The following is a 24,870-nucleotide window of genomic DNA, read 5'->3' on the forward strand; positions in this document are numbered from 1 at the left end:
GGAGAACTCAAGAGGGACAGTGTGGTCGGTTACTGTGACAAGGAGTCTCGACATGGGAAGCACATCACCCGGGTGGTCTGTGGAGCCACTGTGGCTTGGGGGGAGCAGCTCTATGCATGGTAGGAGACCCCAGACTGCAGGGTGCCTGGTGAGACCCACAGGGAGGCGGCAGGAACTGACTGAGCAGGTGGCCGCCCACACCAGGGAGCAGCGGAGGGGAGGCAAGGGAGGGACAGGGATGGGCCTGACGGCACCATCACAGCGCAGAGCTCAGCCCTGACCACCAGGACGCCTTTCCCTGACTGCACACTGACTCCTCCTGATGAGGCACTTTGGCCTGGCCCCGGTGTCTCTCCCACGTCCCTCCAGGACACTGCCCCATAAGAGCCTGTGCAGAGACTGCAGCTGCTTAGAACACATGGGCTGCCACTACATGGGTTCAAGTCACAGTCAGAAACCACAGCAGAAAATGGGAAGCATTCCTTAATTTTTCCAGGCTTTTTTCTCATTTTATTTTAAAGAGAAAAAATGTGACAAAAAAAATGGGGAGGATGCTGGCAGCACCAGCGTTCCTGGCCTACACTCTCTCCTGGCCTCCCCTCGGACGTCTTCGGCAGCCCAAATCTGAACAGCAGTGAAACTGTAAACACGCCCCCCACCAGCTGCCGTGGCCTCTGCCCAGACCCTTGCTGCCCAGGCTCAGCCAGCTCCTCCTGTGCCCTGTGAAGTGGCCTCTTGCGGAAGCCCGTCTGTAACGCTCAGTGGGTTTCCTCTGTTCTCTCTGCAGGCAAGCCTGGGACCTGGCTGTTGACATCTGTCTGTCTCAGCTGCCGACGATCATCGAGGAAGGCACTGCGTTTCGGGTGAGTCCCTCCAAGGGCACCCTTGCCCTTCTCTGGGCACCTGGACTGCAAAGCCCCCAGACTGGGGGTGGAGCCCAGGACTCTTGGGTGTCAGAGATTTTGTTCACCTGCCTGGAAAAAATGTAGTTGCCAGAGTTGAAAACATCGAGTCAACCAGGGTTTAAAGTTAGACTTTGAAAGAATCAACTTTTAGAACAGTCCTATCTCAAAATTTTGCTAGTACAGATCTGCCTTTCTTAATGCAGACTCACTCCCTGTGAGCGGTGATCATGTTACACTTTCTAGCCTTTTCACCACATATGAATTGTGGATCTCCCCCAGTCCTCTGACTCTCAGCCCTGTGGGACAGTGACCCATGGAGGGTGTGGTGCTGAGCCCTGGAGGGGCATTCTGCCCCCAGCCGCACTGCACGGGCGCTGGAGAGCTGAGCTGCCCTAGGGCGGAATCTTGGTTTAGTCGCAGCACCTGCAAGTGAGGGTGGCCCCGGGCCTTCGCAGCAGCTCCCTAGGACCCCCTCGTGGTTTCTTAATGAGCTTTTGCCTTATGTGAGGCGTCGAGTTTGAAAACAGATAAATAAGACGGAGGCCCTGCCCTCCAGAAACCCGTGAGGAAAGAGGAGCCTCTCACATCCGTGCAGAATGCAAGGGAGGAATCGGCAAGAGGGCGCGGCAGACACGGGGAGGCCAGGGATGGGGGAGGCAGCAGCCTGGGCAGAGGCAGGAGGGGACCAGCACCCCCGCCTCCCACTGGGGCCACACCTGAGACACCACCGTGTCAGGCCTCAGAGCCACAGAGCCTAGCTGTGCCACCGAGGGCAAGTTTGGTCGCCTCCTGTGTCGCGGTCTCCTCATTTAAGGGAGGGATTATGGTGGTATCCAACCCCAGGGGCGTTGGGAGGACAAAGGGAGTTAACGTAGGAAAAGTGCTTTGGACAGAGCTCAGCACAGGGCCCTTGGGAATTCATGTACAGGCACTGCCCCAGAGCCAGCTGTCACTGATGCGAGGATGCCAGCCTCCAGCCCAGGGCAGAGGCACCGATACTCAGGAAGGGTTCCGTCCGCTGCACAGACTTTTAACTTTTAGTGCACATCACAGCCGTCAGGGAAGCGTCTAACACATGCAGTCAGGAGCCTGGGTGTGCGTGCGTGCGCACGTGTGTGTGGGTGTGCGTGAGGTGTGTGTGATGTGCCTGTGTGGGGTGTTTTAACTCCTCAGATGATTTTGACATGCCCCACGGGTGGGATGACTGGGAAAACGGCCTTTTAAGAGGGCTTTCTTCTCTTTTATAATCTTCTGTTACCCTCCCCTTATTGCTTGATTTTTTGGTAACATTTGATTGTGAAAATTTTCAAACCTACAGCAAAGTTGGAAGAAATTTACAGTGAGCACCCCATGCCCACCACTTACTTCTACCCCATCTTTGTATTCGTGGGGTATTTTCAAGGGCATTGCAGACCGCCCCGCATTTTAAACAGTGAGACTGAAGCCAGCTCCCCTCCGTGTGCTTGGCATCAACATTGGGCTTCTAGACAAAGGCCTTCCCTCCCTTCCTGCTGGACCACAAACCTTGGGGGCAATGACAGGGTCTCCTGCAGAGTGGCAAACCTTCACAGATGCCAACTGCCCACCCTCAGCCTGCCAGAGTGGCCCCGGAGTGCCTGCGCTTTTCCAAAGAGCTCTGGGCCTGTTGCCGCAAACAGATATTTGGGAACCTTCGGGAAACGCCTTTCTGTACTCTGAGCATGGCTTCACTCGGTTCTTTTAAGAGATCAGAACAATCTGCTTTTATATAAAATAATGCAGTTTCTATTTGCATGTGTGCTCTTTCTAAACGAATGCTTAGGTTTCTGTGCCAGGCATCTTTGCCAAGTTTCTTTTCAAGGATTTTACTCTATCTGTGCTAAACAACTAGGATCAATATTCTGCATTTGGGAATGATTTTGCCATGTTGGGGTGTCAGGACAAGCCGGGGATAACTGACGTGGACCACACACTAGGTTCCTTTTGTTTTTATCTTATTGGAGGTATAATTTACATATAGAAAAGCATACACATCATACACATACAGCTTGGTGAAGGTTTCAAGCTGCGCATACTTGTGTAATCACACCCAAATCAAGCAGCCCCCATGAGCCCCCTCAGCGCCCCTCTTAGCTCCTCCCTTCCCCAGCAGTGGCCGCTTTCCTGCCCGGTTTTGTGCTTGGATGCGTGGAGTCACGCAGGGTGTAGTCTCTGTGCCTGCCCGCCATCACTCAGCATTGTTTGAGTAAGCTCACTCTCACTGCACTACAGCTCACACTCACCGCACCGCAGCTCACACTCACCGCACCACAGCTCACACTCACCACACCGCAGCTCACACTCACCATGCCGCAGCTCACACTCACCACACCGCAGCTCACACTCACCATGCCGCAGCTCACACTCACCACACCGCAGCTCACACTCACCATGCCGCAGCTCACATTCACCACACTGCAGTTCACTCACGGCACCGCCGCTCACACAGCACCACAGCTCACACTCACTGCACTGTAGCTCACACTAACGGCACCACCACTCACACGGCACCACAGCTCACTCTCACCGCGCCACAGCTCTCACCGCACCGCAGCTCACTCTCACCGCACGGCAGCTCACACTTGCTGCAAGGTGGACACCATTGAGTGTCCCAACATTCATGTGTCCCTTCTAGGGCCACTGGGTGTTTTCAGTTTTCAGTCCTCACTAACAGTGCTGGCTAGAGCCAGACTCTGTCACATCAGAGCCTGAGACAAAAGGGAATTCTGTCCTCCCTTTGAAAAGGAGAATATTGGTCCTCCCTTTGAAATGTCGATATCTTGTTCAGTATGGATTTTTGTATTAATTTTTATTTTTGTAAAATTGCACTAAAATATCATTTGTCTTGATTACTGATTTTTTTTTTTGGTACCCCACCCGCTAGCACCAATTCTGTGCCTGAAGCCAAGGCCTCCCCTTCCTGGATGTCCTCCCGTTCAGGGGCTGCTGCCTCCTTCACATTTCTCAGAGTGATCCTTCGGGGTCCCAGGGTTTGCCCATATTCAGCTTTAACAGACGCTGCCAGAGCACTCTGCAAAGTGGCTGAGTCAGTTTACACTCCTGCCTGCAGCATTCGAGAGTTTTAGTTGCTATTTATTTATTTGGCTATTATGGTACAGTATGAAAAGATATTTCCTTAAGAGCTAATCGTGTATTTCCCTGATAGTTAATAGAGCATTGTTCCATATTTTTATTGGCCATTTGTGGTTCGGGCTTTTGGTATCCTATTTTATGAAACCTTTATTTCCTCTGAGATGAGCATTCTGAGCAGATGCTACGCTCTTTGTCAGCTAGTAGCCTTTGTGTTTCCCTTTCACATCTGGACCTGCATCTGCTCACAGTTCACGTCCCCCGTGAATGCTCGGCTTACTGGTGGTGTTTGCACCGAGGACCGTGTCCACGTGGCTGCCTCTGTTCCCTCCTTTGCACCGAGGACTGTGTCCGCGTGGCTGCCTCTGTTCCCTCCTTTGCACCGAGGACCGTGTCCGCATGGCTCCCTCTGTTCCCTCCTTTGCACCGAGGACCGTGTCTGCGTGGCTGCCTCTGTTCCCTCCTTTGCACCGAGGACCGTGTCCGCGTGGCTCCCTCTGTTCTCTCCTTTGCACTGAGGACCGTGTCCATGTGGCTGCCTCTGTTCCCTCGTTTGTCCCTTTGCTCACTTGTTCTTTGCACCAGGACCACACAGTTGTAATGACAAGCTCTACATGACACTTTCTAAGCTGGTAGACTAAGTCCCACAACTTCGTTTTTTTCCCAAGGTTGCCTCAGTTACTTTTGGTACTTTGCATTTCCATGTGAATTTTACAATCAGTGTGTTAATTTCTGCAAAGAACCTGCTGGGTTTTCATTGAGATTATAGTTAATCTACAGATTGATTGGGGAGAAGTCACCACCTCTATAATATTGAGCCTTCTCCTCCCTCAACATGGTTGTAAATGATATCGTTTAAAATTTCACTTTCTGATTTTTCTGTACTAACAGTAACATAGAACCCTATCAAAATTGAGGTTTTCAGAGGCTGAGGCAGGAGAAGTGCTTGAACCCAGGGGCGGAGGTTGCAGTGAGCCAAGATCATGCCCCTGCACTCCAGCCTGGGCAACAGAGTGAGACTCTGTCTCAAAAAAAAAAAAAAAAATTGGTTTATTGAGATAGGAGGAGAAGCCAGAATGATTCCCATGCAGTAGAAAGCTCGGGCTAATTGACTTTCGGGGGTGTTAAAGAGAACCCTTCTGCAAACGGAGCAGCCGTACGGTGGGGAGAATGTCCCTACAGAGCCGTACAGAGGGGTAGAATGTCCCCTTGGCAGTGAACTTTAAGTCCCCTCTTTAAGCCTCAAGCTCGTCGTAAGTGGCAAATGTATTGTACCGCTGTCAGGACGGAGAGCAACCGTCTCGGAATGTCCAGACGGTGAGAAAGGCGGCAGGTATGCTCAGGTTGTTGGTAGCAGAAGTCCAGCCAGACGGGCTCCACTTAGGTGCAACTCGGAGGCTCTCAGCCTCTCAGCCGGCCTTCCCGTTTTCAGTCTGCTGCCCCTGTTTTTAGAATATGCCAAACTGCCTGGCACACAGGCTGGCAACAGAGCAAAACTCCCGGCATCCGAATCGCCCTGGGAGAGCCAGGTGTATGGTCCTGGCCGGGCAACCCAGACGCTCAGCCCAGCGGGACCTGTGAGCTCTCTGTCCCGCTGAATGGACTTCGCTCCCCTCCACGCAGGGGCCAGCTCAGGAGCTCTTCATGGAGTGGAGAAAATCTCAGAGATTTGGCCCAAAACATCAGCCCTGTGAATCATGGGTGGAGACACGGGCCGCTCTCGATGTTTTCCGGAACGTCATATAAAGTGCTGGCCACTCTTCCGTGGTTGGTTGCTCTAATTTGTCAGCCTCCCCGTGGCTTTAGGGAGCTTCTCGGGCCTCACCGCGCACCTGCCAGGCAGAGGTGTGCTTTTCCTTTTTTGTCAGTTTGAGGTGAATAGTCAGGAATTTTTCTCTTTCTGCATGGAGTGGTGACTCCAGCAGTGAGGAACATGTGAAAATCCGTCAGGCAAAGCTAATGTGAAAGAAAGAAGAGGTGTAATTATCTGAATTACCTGACTTCTGTTCACAGACTCAAGCCTTCTCTAACTCAGGAGAACTACGTTCTCACAAGATGTGGAGGAGAGGGTACTTAACAAGATTTTTTTTTAACCAATTTATGAATAATTCACACTTGAAAACAGGCAAATCACTCTGGGGGCTCCATGCCAACTCCACAGGTTGCCCTCCAAGTGTGATTAACTTTCTGTAAGCTGGCTGCACAGGAGCACGGATTCCTACGTGGTGAATGTTCTCGGCTGACTTTTAAAGTGGGGCCACGGGGCTCTGCCCGCCAGGCTCCTCTGTGGAGGCTGCCGAGAGCGCTCCTGGACTTGGGCGCACGGAGGCACCCTCTCCTGCTCCTGGCGTTCGCCTGTCCACGTGTGTCCACATTCACTGGAACTCAGGCACAGCTGACCCCGGCCAGATGAGCGGAGGGAGGGTTCCTCCCGACCTCCTCTCACAGAGACACACACCTCCAACTGCGGCCACCCACCTTCCCCCTGAGCAAAATCAAACAACGTAGGGAAGAGAGGATAGTGGATGGGAGAGAGAGGCTGGTAGTTGTTTTTGTTTGTTTGTTTGTTTTTAATTCTTTGTATCTGGGGCTCGGGGAAGGCAGAGCTGTGTGAAGTGGAAGTGACTCTCCGTGGAGGGAATCAGGCCAGACTGCTCCTGCCTGGCCGCTCAGTTCCAAGACCTTCCAACGGCAGCCTCCCCTACAGCCTTCACGCCCTCCAGCCGCAGGCCCAGCAGCCCTGCTGCCCACCTGCTCCACGGCACCCAAGCAAATCCCCCTCTACTCTGTGCCTGCACTCACATGGCTGGGCTAACTGGGAGCCCGGGCCCACCCGGCGTGGCCCACGGAGAGCTCGTGTCACCCCCTCGAGGGGCCCTGATGCCACCTGACATTCTGACCCCACATATCTCATGTCACCCCCTCGAGGGGCCCTGATGCCGCCTGACATTCTGACCCCATGCATTTTTTTGGTCACCCTCATCCACGCGCTTTCTCTGTCCAGCTGCAACCCCTCCTCCCGCCCTCACCCCAGAGAGTACCCTCATTTCCCATTTCACTGAGGAAACAAGAAGCAGTCGCGCGACCGCTTCTGCCGGGTCCTCCAGACCTCCCCCTGCTTCTCTGCATCTGGGCCCCCTTGCTTTGCCCCCTGCCTGGTTCCCCTGGGGAGCAGCCCTGCTCTGCCAGCCCAGCCTGTGCATCCAGTCCCGTCCCCCAGCCTGCCCGAGGATGCCCTCCAGCAGCCTTTCCCCACCCTCCGTGCCCCCAGCTGGGTCTTTCTCACCAGCGTCCTGTCCCCATTACTCCACATCTACAAAAAGCACTTCCTGACCCTATGTCCCTCTCCAGCCACCACCTGTCTGTCTTCTTCCCCTTTGCAACCAAAACCGAATTCACTCTGGCTGCGCTTTTGCCCAACTCCAGAGCGTTCTCACTGCTGATCCAGGGCCCAGTCAGCTCTCCATCCTTATCTCGCCTGGCCCGGTGCTGGTTTGTGGCTCTGCCCTGGACATTGCTCCCTGGCGTCCAGACCTTTGAGCTCTGCTTTCCCTCCACTGCCAGGCCTCACCAGCCCTAGCGCGGCCCCAGCCCATCTCCTTGGTCTCCGTAGCAGAGGCTCCGTCCTGGGTCCCTTTCCTTTCTCACTTAACTTAGAAAAGATTCACACACCATGACTCCCAAGCGTGTCCCCAGCCAGACTTGCCTGCTGATCCATACACGCACGGAGTCCCCTGCCCCCGGCATCTTCACTCCTTTGTCCAGCCACTGTCGTGAGCACATGTCCACTGCTAGTTCCCAACACACTCCGCTTGCAGCCCCAGCTCGGTGCCCCAGCCGAAAGCCTTGGAGTCATCCTCAGCTGCTCCTTTCTCCTGCCTGCCTCTGGTCCCTTTGCGTGCCCCACAGGCTCTCCCTCTTTGGCATGCCCAGAGCACCCACTTCTCAGCCGCCTGGCATCCTCGTGGCCCTGCAGGGCGGGCCCTTCATGAAGGCTTGGATGCCTGGCAGGTGGCAGGGATGGGCAAGACCAGGCCGTCTGGCAACATGGCCCTAACAAGCACCTGTTCTGCTTGCCCTGCAGCACAGCCCGTTCTTCGCCGAGCAGCTGACCGCATTCCAGGTGTGGCTCACCATGGGCGTGGAGAACCGAAACCCACCCGAACAGCTGCCCATCGTCCTACAGGTGAGTTTCTTCTGACCGGGCCAGAAAGCCAGGGTCCTGCAGGAAGGAAACCAGATGCCTGCACAGCCCCGGGAGTGCCTTCTCTCTCCCTGAGCCCTCTGGGTCTGTGACATCCCAGCCCCTCTGCCCCGAAGATGACCGCGCATGGGCAGGTGGCATTCGGGCAAACGGATCACACAGATCCAATCAGGAGTCACTGGGCTGATTGCGCATTCATTCCTAAAGGGTTTCCTCTAAAGCCATTGATTTCCCTCCTCCACCCTCAGATAAGTGTAACTTTGGGACTGGGGAGTCATCAGCCAGTCCATCATCCCCCTCTCCCCTGGCTACCATTTCCACTTTAGGAATTGCTGAGATTCAGCTACAGATGTGCTTCGCTTCAGAGCAGGCTCTCGACACCACTGCCTCCTTCTCTTGGGAAGGACAGGAGCTGGCAGTGAATCCGGGAGAGGAGGGAGGAGGCTCCCTGAGCAGATGCTGACTGGCGAAGCGGGCGGAGCAGGCTTTGTGGCCCAGTGCCGTAGGTTATGCACTGAAGCACACACAGATCGCCGGCAGCCGTTCCCTTGCACGGGGCTGTCACAGCTGCTGTAACAAATAGGCCCTTTTGGGGCACGCCCTTCAGATGCCAGTGCCCATGGGGCCCGTGTCGTGTCAGTGCTGTTCACGTGCAGACCATGACCTGTTCATGGGTTGGGAGGTCAGCGTCGTGGGTCCTGCTGGCTGGTTTTTGGTCACTGAGATAGGATGAGAGGCCACAGAAATTGAAGAGTTTGTCACAGGTAGTGAAGTTAGAAAGATTCCACAGAACTTTTGTTTCAGTGAATGTGTGTTTGTGGGGAAGTGTGTGGGCTGGGTCAGAGTCAAAGGAGTTTAAAATCCACTGGTCAGTGTAGATATCAAGGTTTAAGAACTCACTTTAAAAGCTGGAAAAGTGTTTTTGTGATTGGGGTGGTGCAGTTGGACTTTGGCGAGGAGCTGTGCATGGCCATGGGGAGGGGCCGCCCAGCAGCAGGCAGGGAATGGGCAGGCCCCACCCTTTTCGGTTTAAAGCTGGGTGACTCCCCCCACACACAGGAAGAGCCCCACCTCCGGGTGTGGTGCTGAGTTCTGAGAGTCGGCAGAGTTGGGTCCTTGCCTTCCTAGAAAGCAGATTGGGTGGCGGTGCCTCCATGGAGAGAGGCGTGAGTGGCGCCCCCCACCTGCCCTGCTTCCTTCCAGAGCTCGCGCTTTCCGGTTAGGGCCGCTCACCACACTGACGGACAGCACACCAATCTTCACTAGACCAAGTGTTCATCCCTCCTCTGAGAGATCATTTAGAAAACTGGGGCCAGTTTATCTTCGTCACAGCCATGGCCTCAGCAGCCTTCCCTTCCGCCGTTCAGTCTGTGCTGCAGCAGTGGCAGCCAGTGTCGCAGGCGCGCAGTAGGACTGAGGCTTCACCTTGTTCAGGACTTTGCCCCAAGAATCTCAGCCAGCAAGAGAGGAGTTGGGAGAAGGAACAGTGCACATAGACATGCTCAAGACATCACCGCCGGCCTGTCCTCGCTGGCATTGTCTCAGGCGGGCAACAAAGAACCAGTGTGCCAGCCGGCTGCCCTGGTGTTATGATCCCAGCTCCTCAGTAGGCCAAGGCGGGGAAGAATCACTTGAGCCCAGGAGTTCAAGGCCAGCCTGAGCCACATAGGGAGACTCCATCTCTACCAAATAAAATAACATTGTACCACATTCCACAGTATGTATTTCTGCTGCTGTTGGTATATTATGATGGCTGGTTTTTGGACATTGTAAAAAGAATGCAGACGTTATTACTGTTCTTCCTGTGTGTACCTAGATTCATTTAAGACTATCCTGAGATTGCAGAGTGAGGTGTAAACAAATAAACCAGCTCATGTTCAAAACCAAGAACACGCAGTGATAGCAGCAACACAACCAAACAACATTTGACGAAGCCCGCGTTTTCGCTTCCTGCGACTGCAGAAAGGCAGCTGGCTGTGTGGCCACGGGTGACCGGGGTTGGCCGCAGCGCAGGTTGCCCATGCTGGGCCCCATGGCTCCTGTTGGTCACCTGAGTAATCAGGATGTCCCTCGGAAGACACTGGCTCTCCTACTGACCTTCCTACTATTTGAGCAGTGTGATGGAGTAGAATCGGCCCTCTCCAAAGCAGGACCCGATGCCAAGCACGTTAAATCCAGCTCTTTTGGGTCCAGCAAATAATCTTCTTGTAAATGGCCTTCTGTTGACTTCTTCCATGTTCCCTTGGCCACCTACAGTCCCTCAAGGAAGGAGAAGACGTGCTGGAGGCAGCTTTCTGATGGCGATGTCCGCGAAGACAGCTCTGGTCAGAGCACGGGGCATTTCCCAGGTGGTTTTCCAGCCGGTGTGAGGGGCAGGTTCCTCCTTCTGGAGGGTCTGTCTCCTGGCTGTGCCCAGCCGGAATCAATGGGCGGACCTCCACCTAACGAGAAAGTAGGGAAGGGTGAAGTGTAATGGGGTATTGGCTTCATTTGCTGTACCCCCCCTCCCTGGGGCTGGCTTCTTTCTCATTAACTCGGCTCACTTCCCCGCACTTTCTCTTAAGAGCCTTTATTTTTGCCAAAGCCTGGACCCTGTTATCCTTAAGTTATTCTCTAGTGCCTTGGCAAGTCAGAAAACATCACTTAAGGGAAAGGGAATTTTCTTAAACACCTCCTGGTTTTCCGAATCCCTGCCGCTTCATCCCTGAGCCAGAGGCAGTGGCTGGTGGCCCTCCAGGGTCACATGCGGTGTCTCATCGGGTCCAGCTGATTCGCAGCCCCTCCTGTAAACGTGAGCATGGAACAGGCCTTTCCTGCTTTCCAGCCTCAATATCCTCTCTGCCTTTTAAAAATACAAATCAACAGAGGAACAAGAAGGAACGTACAATGTTTAAAAAAATTGCTATTTTGCCCAGACCCTTGATTGATGGTGTCCATTTTTTTGAGACGGAGTCTCACTCTGTCGCCCAGGCTGGAGTGCAGTGGCGCGGTCTCGGCTCACTGCAACCTCTGCCTCCTGGGTTCAAGCAATTCTCTGCCTCAGCCTCCCAAGTAGCTGGGATTACAGGCACCCGCCACCACGCCTGGCTAATTTTTTGTATTTTTAGTAGTGACAAGGTTTCACCATCTTGGCCAGGCTGGTCTTGGACTCCTGACCTTGTGATCCACCCGCCTCGGCCTCCCAAAGTGCTGGGATTACAGGCGTGAACCACCGCACCCAGCCCTGAACACCATCTTCCCACGAGGAGCTCTGGACTCTCGTGGCCTGCGGGGTGCGTTTGCCCTCTGGCTTCGGCAGCTCGCCCGGAACTCAGTGCTGTGTGCTCCCCACAGGTGGCTCAGGAAGCCCAGGCAGGGGAATGAAGAGCGCCCAGGTTATGGAAGAGAGAGGAGAAAGTGACTTTTCTTCTTCTTTCTTTTTCGGGAAAAAGGTGACGGTGATATTTATGTGTTCATTTATTTACGTGGCCCTTTTTCTTTTCAATAGATCCAGGGGATAAGGGTGCAGATTTCTTATATGTATGCACTGTGTAGTGGTGAAGTCTAGGCCTTGGTTGAACCTGCTACCCACATAGTGGGCATTATACCCCATAGGTAATTTCTCAGCCCTCAGCCCCTCGTACCTTTTGGAGTCTCCAGTGCCTTTTATTCCACCTGTGTGTCCTTGTGGGCCCGTTTTTTAGCTCCCACTCACTTACACATGAGAACATGCAACAGTTGGTTTTCTGTTTCTCAGTTATTCTACTGAGCATAATGGCCTCCTGTTTCACCCATGTTGATGCAACAGACACGATTTCATTCTTTTTCTGGCTGAGTAGTATTCCATGATGCACAGACACTGCCGTTTCTGTTGATAGGTGATCTCGGCTCACTGCAGCTGGAGCTCCGCCTCCTGGGTTAAAGTGATTCTTATGCCTCAACCTCCCGAGTAGCTGGGATTTCAGGTGTGCACCACCACACCTGGCCAAGAGTGATTTTATAGGATGAAGTTTTAGTCCCTCTTCCTAGATGTCACAAATCAGTGTGAGCATTTCATTAGGAAGTCTATTTGCTCTCTCTCCGTGCATCATTTTTTTTTACAAATAGAGTATGGGGTCTGAAAGCACAGGATTGTTATTAGGTGACAATAGAATAACAAACTAGAGTGATATTATACATACCATATACATCGGGGACTCCAAAACCGCCCTGCTCATCAGGTGTCCCAGGCACCCTGGCCTGCAGCACCCGGCACTCCAGGGCTGGAACTGGAGAATCTTTTCTTATGAAGCAGCTCTTCCAGTATGCCTGTCTGCGCACTCTCTTTGTATACAAGGCAAATGAAATTTGACAACCTTAGCAATTCTGTTTTAATTTGCTCGCCTCAGCTGGATTACAGTGGTGTGATCATAGCTCACTGCAACTTCCAACTCCTGGGGTCAAGCCACCTTCCTGACTCAGCCTCCTGAGTAGCTGGAACTGCACGCGTGTGCCATCATGCCCGGCTCATTTTTGTATTTTTTGTAGAGATGGGGTTTCACCATGTTGGCCAGGCTGGTCTCGACCTCCTGGCCTCAAGCGACCCTCCAGCTTCAGCCTTCCAAAGTGTTTGTATTACAGTATTGAGCCTTCATGCCTGCCACCATGATTAATCTTTAGTTTGGGTTACCACAGGTGGAAAATAAATCTCAGTAACTCATTCAGCTCACCATCATTTACTTCTATAATTTCCATAGATCCTGGGATGGTCCTAAACAGGAGATTTTTGTTTTTGTTGTTTTTAAGTACAAAAACAACATTGGCTTTTTTTCTAAAAGCCAATCCTATTTTAAAAATAACTTTGCTTTATGTTGGCTTCGGTTTTTAAAAAATGTAAATCAACAAAAGGTGGCAGGAAGATGATGTAATGTTTGAAAAAAAAAAACACTACTTAACCTTTCCCCCAATACTCTTTATTGATGATGTTTCTTTGCAAATGAAATAATTGCAGCACCAAATCCCATGCTGCCCATGGACCTCCGACGCCGACTCCCAGGCAGGTGAGCCACCGAGGCCCCCACGTGTGTTTCATCAGCACCTGCAGCTCCTACAGTGCGACACTCGGGACCACGTCACGAGTGATTATGTAGTGATTGTGAACCACTGTCCCATTTGCTTTTGTTGTTTGTAAGGAGCACATTCTAAGGAGACCTTTATTGCTAGGCTAGTGTCCTGGTAAAACAGTAACAGGAACTGGCCTTGATTAGACCTCTTCGCCCCATCCTGCCACTTCTTCCATTTGTTCTGCAACTATTTACCTTAGAAACAGCTTTGTCCTTATTTATAGTGTTGGAAAAAACAAAAAAAAATCAGAAAACAATATTTGTAAGCTTTAGATCTGATGATGTCTTTGATTTCTGATGATTGCAGCCATGGCGAGACCTGCCTCCTCTCCTCTCCCTGGGTCGTCTAGAAACTCAAGCCTCAGGCAGCCTAGTGTTTCCTACACACAGAGTCAGTCCTCAAAACCCTGGGTGGTGGAGACATCCGGAAGCCGAACACTACGATGCTGACATTACATCCGCTGGACACCGTGGTGCACACAGCTTTGTGCTAGACACTTTACGGACTCTGTCTCATTGAACTTTGAGAATAAGCCCAAGTCAAGTACTATTGTCTCTGTTTTTCTTGATAATGATATTGAAGTTTCCAGAAGTTAGGAATCTAAGCCAATAATTGGGCAGAGATGGAGGCAGGGTTAACATCAGGTTAGCCGGCCCCAGAGCCCATGCTTTTCCACTGACTGGCCCCTCAAACCTGAGTTCCAGGCAGCAGTGGCATGCGACAGCCCTGGAGTTCAGCATGGGAGAGGGATCCGGTTCCAGTTCACATATCCCGCGAGTAGTCCCACGTTCCTTTCCCAGCCTCTTAATCAGAAACTCAGCATCGCCAGCATGGGGAACCTGCCACTCCTGGGTCCATGGTGAACCCGGCGTGGGAGCTGGCTCCGGGCACATGGAAGGGAAGTGAGGCCGCATTCCCGCTGCTCTTTCTCTGCCCCCAAGGCTGGACATGTTGGGATCCCCTCCGCACCCTGTCTCCTGCCCCTCCAGCCTGGCTAGCCCCCTCTTGCTGCCACCTGTGACCTTCCCTGTCCCCCTCATCCTCCTGCCAGTGCTCTTCTCCCCCAACAGGGAAGCTCCTCCCTCTCCACGGCTCCCCAGGGCCCATGCTTCTGACTTGGTGGCTACTCCGTGGAAGTCGTACTGGCCGACCCCCAGGAGCATGACCCAGGTGGCCGCCATCTCCTCTCCCCTCCCCGCTGTCCTCCACCCTCACTGGCCTCCTCGTCCCTTTCCCCTGACTCTCTTGAGGGTTTTCAAACTCATCCCAAACCTTCTCTTCTAGAGTTTGCTTTCCTTTACCCCTTCTACTCTCAGCCTCTGGCCAGCGCTGCAGTCTCTTCCTCCCCATCTCCATCTTGGCACCCTGCTCAAACCCACCCCCTTCCACTCGCCTCCCCCACTTCCAGCCTCTTGCCAGTCCTGTCCCCAAAGCAAGCACACTGGACCAGTCACTGCTGCTTAACATCGGCTGGTGGCTTCTGGATCTCAAGACAAACTGACCTCTCTGCACACCGTCTGCAGGGCCTTTCCCTGTCTGGCCCCTCCCCTATCACTGACCTCAGTCATACTGGTGGCCTGTGCATCCTCAGACACCCGAGCTTTTCCAGCCTCTCCACCTGCAACGCGGTAACCCCCTCATGTCACCTCCAGGACCTGCTGCCCAGCTGTGTCCTGTGCATCTTCTCCTGGGGGGAGGGAAAACCTCCGAGGCCTGCAGAGAGGCCAGGTCAGGGCCTCCCGGGGTCTGTGTGTTTAGGCATGGCGATGGGGCGGTCATTTGTTTAATGTCTGTCTCCCAGGCCACATGAAGGATGGACGGGGTGGTCCCTACTGTCCGTGGTCATTCTCCTAGCACCCAGCGGAGCACCTGTCCCATAAACACCCCTTGGATAACTGAGGCATCGTGGATAGAAATGCTGTAGGTTGGAGGGACCCGATGCACATGCCTTCCAGCATAGACACCATTAAGGAAAAAAATCAAAAGTAATGCCATTAAAAGTGTAAAACTTGGCTGGGCGCGGTGGCTCACGCCTTTAATCCCAGTACTGTGGGAGGCCGAGGCGGGTGGATCACAAGGTCAGGAGATCGAGACCATCCTGCCCAACACAGTGAAACCCTGTCTCTACTAAAAATACAAAAATAAATTAGCCAGGTGTGGTGGCAGGCACCTGTAGTCTTAGCTACTCAGGAGGCTGAGGCAGGAGAATGGCATGAACCCAGGAAGTGGAGCTTGCAGTGAGCCGATATTGCACCACTGCACTCCAGCCTGGGCAACCGAGCGAGACTCTGTCTCAAAAAAAAAAAAAAAAAAGTGTAGAACTTTAATATAACAGAAAAAGTATGTGCAAAACCTCTGGCAAAGCCCACTCTAACTTATAAGGAACTCTGACATGTCAATAAGAAAAAGCCACATACTGAAGTAGAAAACTGAAGGCATGCAGGGCAAGTTTACTGGAGAAATGGCCCATCAGCCTGCAAAATGTACTCCCCTTGAAATCCAAGAAATCCAGGTGAAAAGGATGTATTTTCACCTGTCCTATTGGCTAATAATAGTGTAATATGGGCTAGTATTGTCCCACAAGCTTTAAATTTATTATTTAATTTAATGAAACCCTTTTGGGCAGGTGTTGTGTTGTATGTGTTTTATGAATTAATAAATCAAGGCTCAGTGACGTTAAGTAATTTGCCCAGAGTCACACCCCAGTGAGCGCTGCTGGGTGACCAGCTCAGGCAGCAGGAAGCTGGCGCCCACGTGCGTGCCGTCGAGAGTGTGGGTGGGTTCAGCCGCAGGGTCATTTGGTAACTTAAGTATATATGCTCTGACCTTACCTTGTTAATACTCACATTTATCTTAGTGGAAAAGAATCATGTAAGTGTGCAGATGTACCTATTAGGATATTGATCACAATATTATTTATAAGAGCAGCATTTTGGCCAGGCATGATGGTCCTCGCCTGTAATCCCAACACTGTGGGAGGCTGAGGCGGGAGGATTGCTTGACCCAGAAGTTCAAGACCTGCATGGGCAATGTAGTGAGACCCCCATCTCCATAAAAAACACAAAAATTAACCAGCCATGGTGGTACATACCTGCGGTCCTAGCTACTCAGGGCTGAGGTGGGAGGATCACTTGAGCCCAGGAGGTTGAGGCTGCAATGAGCCATGATCTGGCATCTACTCTAGCTTGGCAACAGAGCAAGACCTTATCTCAAAAATAAATAAATAAAAATGTTAAAAGTAGGAACATTTTGGTGATAATTTAAATATCTATCAGTGGGGACGTTGTTTGAAAGAATTGTGTACATTTGCATAACGGAAGTACTGTGCTGCCTTTGGGAATAATATGGTCAGTACATACCTAGTGATATGAACGATGTTCACAGTGCATTGTTTAGTTTAAAAAGGAGCTGAGAAATAGAATCACGTATTATCTAGTTCAAGATCAGTAAGAGACGTGTGGACATAAAGAACAATGTCTGAGTTCATATACCAAAATGTCACCAGTGGGTTAGCTTTTTAAATGCAATTAAAGCGTGTTTGTTGTAGTATTTTCTACACTTAGCATGTTTTATCTGTGTAATAAAGGCATAAAGCGTGTTTTCTTCACCCGTCTAAAAGCATGAACTTGTAAGGAAAGGAGCACCAGCTCTAGGTAACTGTGACTGAAGCAGCAAACAGATCTGAACTGTGGTCAGACTGCTCCAAAGCTGGCAGCTCGTGCAGCAGTGTTTTGGGGTTGCACACCAGTATGGTTTGCAGTGATACCATTTTCTTCTTGTTCTTCCAGGTGCTGTTAAGCCAAGTGCACCGGCTGAGAGCACTGGACTTGCTTGGAAGATTTTTGGACCTGGGTCCCTGGGCAGTAAGCCTGGTGCGTGCCTTCTGCATTAACCTGGGGGCTGAGGGAGGTGGGACAGAAATTAGGCTCCGTGTTTCAGTCTCTGCACGTATTTCATGATCCAGAGCCACCCCAGCCGTGAGACCCAGGGCGAGTGTGTCCACCGTGGTGGTGTCCTGTCTCCTGAGGCCCTCAAGGAGCCCACTCTGTACCCGTGCAGCCTGCAGTGCTGCCTGGCGTTTGGGGGTCTGGGGTTGTCGCGCCTCTTTATGTCTGATGTTAGACATAGGAGTGAGCGTGTTGTTGGCGGGTCACCTTTTCCTGAGCCGCCGCCCAGCGCTGCAGAGGAGCAGGGCACCCCTGAGCCTGACGCAGCACCCGCCTCGTGGTGCTGCTTCCCCCAGGATGAGTCTGGATCCTCAGCACTGTCTGCTCACCATCATGGCAGGCACCGTTCGGAAACGCTCGTCTGGTTCCTCATTCTGTAGCAGAGTAGTGATGGCCACTAAAAAACTCTGGCAGAGGCAGGATCAAGAAGCGATGCGCATTTAACACATAACTCACAGGGAAAGTAAAAGAGGCTGAGAGGCAACCGCAGAGTCAAGGAAACTTGAGAGACCTATGGCCGGCTGCCGTGTACAGTAAACCTGACTTGGTTCTGTTGAAGTTCCAAAAATGAATACTCATAAAACAATTAGAAATTTTACAGGAGCTGGATTTATGTTACTCAAGAATCATTGTTCGTTTTTCTTGGGTGTGGTAACTGGATCGTGTCTTTATAAAAGAGACCTAATTTTTTAGAGATAGACACTGAATATTCACCAATGAAATCACGTGACATATGAGCCTTAATTTACTGTGCTTGGGAGCGGCACGGTGGGGCAGTGGGTGCGGAACTGCTGTCACGGAAGCTGGGTGGTGAGTACTTGAGTTTGGTGTATTTAAGTATTTTCATCAGATAATGTTGACAAAGAGTGGTAATTGATAGTCCAGCACTGAAGGAGGAGAGAAAACATCCAAAACTCGGAAGAATCATTCAGCACTCACCACTGGGCCATTTTCACTCCAGGTGCCTGAGGCCACAAATAGCTTGTAACAGAGTCAGGGCCTGAGTCATCGGAGGAAGGCTGGCGTGACTCGGTCACTTGGTGTGTGCATGGTGGTGTCACTTAGTCATCCTGGAAAGGCCTGTGTGGTATTGCTTGCTCTCGAAGAAGACAGGAAGCATGTATTCATAACATTTTAGAAAGAGTTTCATTTTTAAGGTTAATTTTTTAAAACCAATTTCTTCCCTTTAAAGAATTAAGCTTCTGCTCATTGGAAATTTTGCTAATACGTGAATCGAGGCTGGATAAACGAGGTATTTTTACAGGTACGGATTTTGCCTCTCAGGTGAGGGACCAGCCACCCGAACCAGAGAAACTGCTCATTCCTTGTTAAATGTGGCCTTTCAAAGGGAAGGGACCCAGGCCTGCGTCCCACCACCACCTCCTGTCTTGGTTACAGGGGACCTCACTTATTGGAAGGGGATACCTTTGGGATATCTTTGAAATTCCAGCAGCTTTGAGATAAGGACACAGCAGAAACCCCTGGCTGTGGAGTGCAGCAGTACTTTGCCAGGCATCCTCCATGCCGCAGTGCCCTCCACACTCTCCCTCCCCTGCCTCTGAGGACAGAGAGTTCCCTGAGAATGACACAGCCAGAACCAGGCACCAGCGAGCCCCGAGCCCTGCTCCTCCCTGCCTTTCCCAGAGCAGGCGTCTTTCTCCCAAGGTGTATCTGAAGTGCAAATGTGAGTGCTGAGCAAGCTGGCCGCACCGTCACGGAGAGGTGGCCATGGCTCATACGTGAACAACACAGTGAAGGTGCCTGATGCTCTGCTGCTGAGAGCGGAGAAGGCCACCAAGGGCAGGCGAGGGCCCCAGGCGCAAGCAGCCTGCGCCTCCACAAGGAAAAGCTGCCACCCGATTAATTCCAGTCTCTTGACACCAGTCAAGGCTGGCAGTACGTGGCAGCTTCTAGGAATAAGTCGGAGATGAATAAATCTGGAGGAAGCCCTTCTTTACTTTAAGTGAGGCCGATTCATTCCTGTTGCGTTTCCCATATATGCTGAAGATAACACCGCAGCTGGTCCCGCGTGGCACCCCTGCTGCTGCCCGTTCCCTCGCTGCGGCACAGGCGCGCTGACGCCCTCCCTCTCCCCCAGGCCTTGTCTGTCGGCATCTTCCCCTACGTGCTGAAGCTGCTCCAGAGCTCGGCCCGAGAGCTGCGGCCACTTCTCGTTTTCATCTGGGCCAAGATCCTCGCAGTGGACAGCGTGAGTATCCCTGCCCTCCTCCCCAGAGTGATGTGAACCCGCCGGCCCTTCTGGGGATGCCGAGCCCTATGCTTCCGGCCTGCCCTTTCTCCAGCCTCACTCCCTTTCCAGGCACTGCCGTTCCCTTCCTCTCTTCCGGGGTAAAGTGGGACGTGCCCACCTCAGCAGCCACCTCTGGGTCGTGGGGGCTGTCACCTACCTGTCCTGTCCCTGGCCTTCCCCTGGTGCCCTGCGCTCAGTCCCCCAACACCGTCCTGTCCCTGGCCTTCCCCTGGTGCCCTACACTCAGTCCCCCTGCCTGTGTCTGACCCCCCGTAAGGCTGTCCCCGTGCTGCTGACCCTGACTGGAAGCAACCCCGCCATGGCAGTAAACTTGGCCTCTGCCTTGCCCAGACCCCGCATCGGCCCCTCCTGTGCCCACCATTGCATATCTCCCCTTCCTCAACCCTTCACAGGTGGTCTGGGCAAAGCCCCGAGGTGTTAGGGGCCACCCCCTTACACGGGGCTGTCTGGCTCTGCCCTCTCTGACGGGCATCAGCCCTGGCCCTGCAGCCACGTTTTCGCCCCTCTATCACCTAGGCCAGGGACCCGTATTTAGCTATGTTAAGAGAGACACAAGGTCAGCTGTCCCTGTCCCCAGCATCTTATGCTTGGGTGCGGGCAGGGGTTGCAGGTGACACCAGCCCTGTTGTGAGGCAGGGTCACCTCCTGCAGGAGCTACCAGCGAGATGGGTCAGAGGAGCGGGGCTGAGAAGTCCTGTGGGCGAGACCCGGCCTATGCTGAATGGAAACACCAGGAAAAGCCTTGAGGGGGTGGATGTCAGGCGGGGGTCCAAACATGGAGGTGGCAGGGCGGGCTGGGAAGACATTTAGAGGAGGGCAAGCCACTCCGTGTGGCCTGTGTGCGGGGACACGCAGGGAGGCCCCGTCCACGCGGAGGGTGCACGGTTCCCGGTAGACACAGTTAAACTTCATTTAGCAGGCATGGGGATTATTACAGATTTTGGAACAAAGACATCAAAGAAAGAAGCTGTGGTTTATAAACATTGCCTGGCCTCGGTGCCAAGTGGATTGTAGGGAAACACGGGTGGAGAGCACCTTCCTCCAGGAGTGTGGGCGGAAGAGGTCGAGCTGCAGGGCTGGGAGGGCGGCAGAGAGGGCGGCACCAAGCCTGGGTGGGGAGAGGCGACTCGGGCTGGAGCCTGCGTGGCCGGCGGGGGCTCAGGGAGCCTTCCAGAGACAACTGGTCAGGAGCCCTGTGTGGCCTAGGAGCAGGGCTGGCCCGATGCCAAGACTGGGGACCTCGTCCACCCAGTGGTGATGGCAGGCGAGACCCTCAAAGGAAAATGTGGAAGGCTCGGCTGCGGGAGGGCTCTCGAAAGCTCCTCCTGTGACACAGTGGAGAGGAGAGCTGTACAGATGGTGCAAAGGGTCTGGGAAGGGCTCATTTACAGAACGTGAAGATTCTAGAACAAAGGGTGTGTGCTGGGAATGGAGCTGGGGAATATGTTGCCCTCTGCAGGGTTGTTGGGGACAAAGACCCCCCAGAGATGCCTTTGCCTTTAGCTGTCCATGTGCAGAGGGGCACATGTGTGTGACACAGAGCTGGGCTCGGAGCCAGGTTGGCAGGGAGCCCCGGGAAGAAGCCAAGTCAGTCTTGCTCTGGGGGCGCCGCCGCGGGTGAGGAGAGCGGGACGGAGGAGCTGGCATCAGGGCAAGGCTGGCTTTGCTCCCTGCTTGCTTTTGAAGCAAACCAGCCCCAGCAGCTCATTAGAAGGCCTGTAGGAGCAGGTCCACGTTCCCCCCGGACTTCAGCCAGCTGCTGTTTGCACGTGTGTGCGGGGGTGGTCATGTACGTGGGCGCTTGTGCGTGCACGTGTGTGTGGCGCCCTGTCCGGCGGCTTTCATATGCAAAGTCTCTTAATTCCTAAGTCCCCTGTGAAGTTAGCTTGAATTTGCAGCTTATTTACTGGTGAGGCACCGCCCACAGGAGGGAGCAGGGGCCGCATAGCTACCATGCGAGGGGCCGGCACCCCGCTGGGCCCCTTCACCAGATCTGGAGCTCCTTGCCCACACAGGGAAAGGGAGGGTCTAGCAAAGTCACAGAGCAGGTACGGGAGAGTGCCAAGAACACCTTGGAGAGGCCATGGCTTGGAGCCGGGGAAGGCCACCCTTCCCTTTTCTGTGTGGCAGGTGAGGGGAGAGTGGACAGAGCTTACAGCCCCCGGGGCTCCTGCCTGCTGCCCGGTGCTCCCCGGGCCACCAGGACCCGCTGTGCTCACTGAAGCTGCCACATTGGGCTTTGTTCAGCCAAATTCACTGCCCCTGCTGTCCAGGCACTGGCAGGCATCCCTGAGCCACAGGCTCATACCCCGCCCTGTGTGCTCTCACTCATCAGCCCTGCACACCCCACACAAAGCCACTGCTGTGTCTCCCACCCACAGCCCCTGCTGACTCAAGTCCAGCCCATCATCAGGTCCCCAACTGTGCTGCCTACGGACCCCTGGGCCCCTGCTCAGCCCTTCTGCTCCCTGCACCCAGCCCTGACCATAGCCCCCCCATACCCCAAGTGCTCACATAGGACTTTGGTGTCGCAACAAAAGCGAGGGAGTGGGGAGGCTGCTGCCAAAGCGGGCGGCGAGGGCTTCCGCCTTGGAGGCATGCGTCGATCGTACCCAGCAGCAGTTGACCTCTCGCTGGTTCCGCTGATTCTTATAGATTCCCTGAGATTTTCTGCTAGTTCGCTGGTTCTTGTAGATTCCCTAGGATTTTGTGTATATGCTCTCTCCAAGCAGAAGCAGCTTCCAGCCCCTCTTCTGGTTCTGGGATCTCTCACTCTTTTTCTGGGCCTGGGGCACTGACCATGGCTCTGCCGGCACGGGTTGGCTGCCGTGCTTGCCATCTCTCCCGGCTGCTCCTGATTTCCTGAGCTGGATGCGGGGAGCTGCTGCTTCTCCTCTCAGCACAGCTGAGGTTGACCTTGACCTCAGTTCAACCTTGAACCCTCCTGGGCCCAGTGCTCTGCACCTAGCTGTGACCAGGGAACGCTCCATAATGGTGACCAGAATACCTTATATTTCAGCAAAATATTTTCCCTGCTACCCATTAAACTACAGGTAAAGAATGACAGCTTTGAAAGATTGGCTAAAGCACTGGATTTAAGAGTTAAAAACCTGAGTTGGATCTCATCACCCCATTTGCTCTGACAAGTCATTTTCACTTCCCTTGGCCATGATTTGCCTCTGTAAAATCATGGCAGTGATCCTTCGGCCGTCTGCCTCCAGCCACAGTTCCAGAGCTCACAACCAGGACGTGGAAAACTGCTGTGTAAATTATAGAGGAACAGGACCAGGAAGGGGCACCACGTAAATCTCACATCTCTCTTGCCTGTCTCTGTTACACTAAAACCTGTTCTTGCTAAATGGAAAGCTTGGCTTTGTGAGTCAGGAAGCGAGAGGTCTGGGTCATTTCTATTTTACTCTTCTTCAAATTCACTGAAGAGCCACATTATGTAAACAAAGGGTGTTTGGCAGGAAGTCATTCTGAAACGTGGTTTCTGTCCTACACCCATATCTTCGTCATCTACTTAGATGTCTTGGCACCTGGCCATGGATGAAGGACCATGTGTAGAGGCTCTGGGATGCACAAAACAGTGACCCTTACATGACACAAAGCCCAGGGTGAAGGGTTGGAAGAGATGCCATCTGCATGTAGTGGTCTGGGATTACGGCCGCCTGAACCTGCTCCCCAGCCCTGCCCCAGCCCCGCCAGTGCTGCAGGAATGTGTCTAAGCCAACTTTGATTCTCAGACTTCATGTTTCTAGTACCTTTTAGGACCTAGAAATTCACGATGTCATTATTTTTAGTCTCAGGGGTGGCTCTTGGTGAAAGGGGACAGCCTTCCTCGTACCTTCATCGTGACATTCTCACTGCATCCACAGCCCATCATCGTATTGCGGTACAGGGCGTCTTGTTTAAAACTGGCTCTTGGTCCCGTGGATCTCCCAGGGCCTGTTGCTCTCGAGTACCCCAAATGGCAGAACGTGGCCATGAGCACGGAGGCTGCAGCGTGCCTTGGTTTTACACCCTGCTCCAGGCAGATACCAGGGCCTCGGGTTTAATATTCATGCTGCTGAAGGGGTTATCTGCTCAGTACTGCTTGGGGAGCTGTTCCCACAGCCAGCTGGGCATGCCCTTGCCTGCAGTGTTCTTGTAACTGCCTGCAGGCACCACAGGCCTTCCTGTGAATTAATTTCTTAACTAGCTTGTTGCACCTGCATGTTTAAAAGCAGTCATTCCACTGAGGGGCATTTTGAAGTGTTTACGGTAGAAACTGAGCCTCATCTACCTCACCTGCCTTGCCCTTCCTTCCATCATTACCCTGGAGATAAATTCCCAGAGATGAAAGTTCCCTGTATTTTTGAGGGGTCATTCCTCCACTCCCTTCCCCTTCCCACGTCTGGCCATGGATGTTGCTGGCGGTCCTCCGGATCTCCACCCCTACCCCCCATGATGTGTGCACCTCCCACAATATGTGCATGCCCCTCTGTGTTGGTGGTGGTCCTCCGAAGCTCCGCCCACCATGATGTCTGCTCCGCCCCGTCCTTGTGTTGCTGGTGGTCCTCCAGAGCTCAGCCCCCGCGTGATGAGTGCCTCCTGCAGCCCCCAGCGGTCCCCGTGACTCCTGGGGCTTGCCATTGGGCAGATCGGGGTGCACATGGTGTACAGACAGGTCCACCTGTGAAGATCACAGAGCCTGCTCAGAGGTTCAGAGGTGCAGACAGAAGCCAGCCACTCCCCCAGTGTTCTCAGCATCCCCCTGCTGCTGCCAGCCAGCCCTCAGGGCACACTTAAGAGTTTGAGAAGGATGGGAGCCCACTCAGGCTGGGCCCAGCTGAAGGGCGAGCCTGGGACCTCCCCTCATTTCCCAAGCACCTGTGGGGCACACCCTGTGTCCCATTGTGCCAGAACCTCTGAGGGATTCATGAGGAGGCCTTAAAGAAGGTGGGCTCGGCGGAAGAAAAGACGGAAGAACACCATGTGCCATCGGGGAGAAGTGTGTGCCGTTTGCATGAGACGGAGCAGGGGACAGTGGGGACACTGATCTGACAGAGATGGCACCGCACAGGACAAGGAGCACCAAAAGGGGCACATGAAGAAAGCCGTCTCTCCAGGATTCTCCCAGGACTCTGATCCCAGAGGGCCTCCCCCCAGAATCACTCCCCATGCCAGGTTACACTGCACTTCACACCACCAGCCAGACATGACCAGGCAGGTAAAGAGAATCCGGAAAATATGACCTGTAATGAAAAAAGGAAATCAACCCATTAAAACCTACTCAGAGCTGCTGCAGGTGTTATAATTAGCCAGGACATTAAAACATTAGAAGTCTATTCCACATATTCAAAAAGTTAA

At 53.3% G+C, this 24,870-nt stretch overlaps 1 protein-coding gene across 1 annotated transcript in view; it reads left to right on the forward strand.

Annotated features, from left to right (window-relative positions):
• The window catches only part of RPTOR (regulatory associated protein of MTOR complex 1), a 176,358-nt gene that overhangs the window by 45,207 nt on the left and 106,281 nt on the right, over positions 1–24,870 (forward strand). The window contains exons 4-7 of the mRNA XM_032176974.2: positions 788–863; positions 8,098–8,199; positions 17,088–17,171; positions 19,345–19,455. Coding sequence (XP_032032865.1) covers positions 788–863; positions 8,098–8,199; positions 17,088–17,171; positions 19,345–19,455 — 373 coding nt within the window. The remainder of the gene's footprint in view (positions 1–787; positions 864–8,097; positions 8,200–17,087; positions 17,172–19,344; positions 19,456–24,870) is intronic.

This window comes from Hylobates moloch, unplaced genomic scaffold (assembly GCF_009828535.3).
Source record: "Hylobates moloch isolate HMO894 unplaced genomic scaffold, HMol_V3 SCAFFOLD_15, whole genome shotgun sequence".
NCBI classification, from domain to species: Eukaryota; Metazoa; Chordata; class Mammalia; order Primates; family Hylobatidae; genus Hylobates; species Hylobates moloch.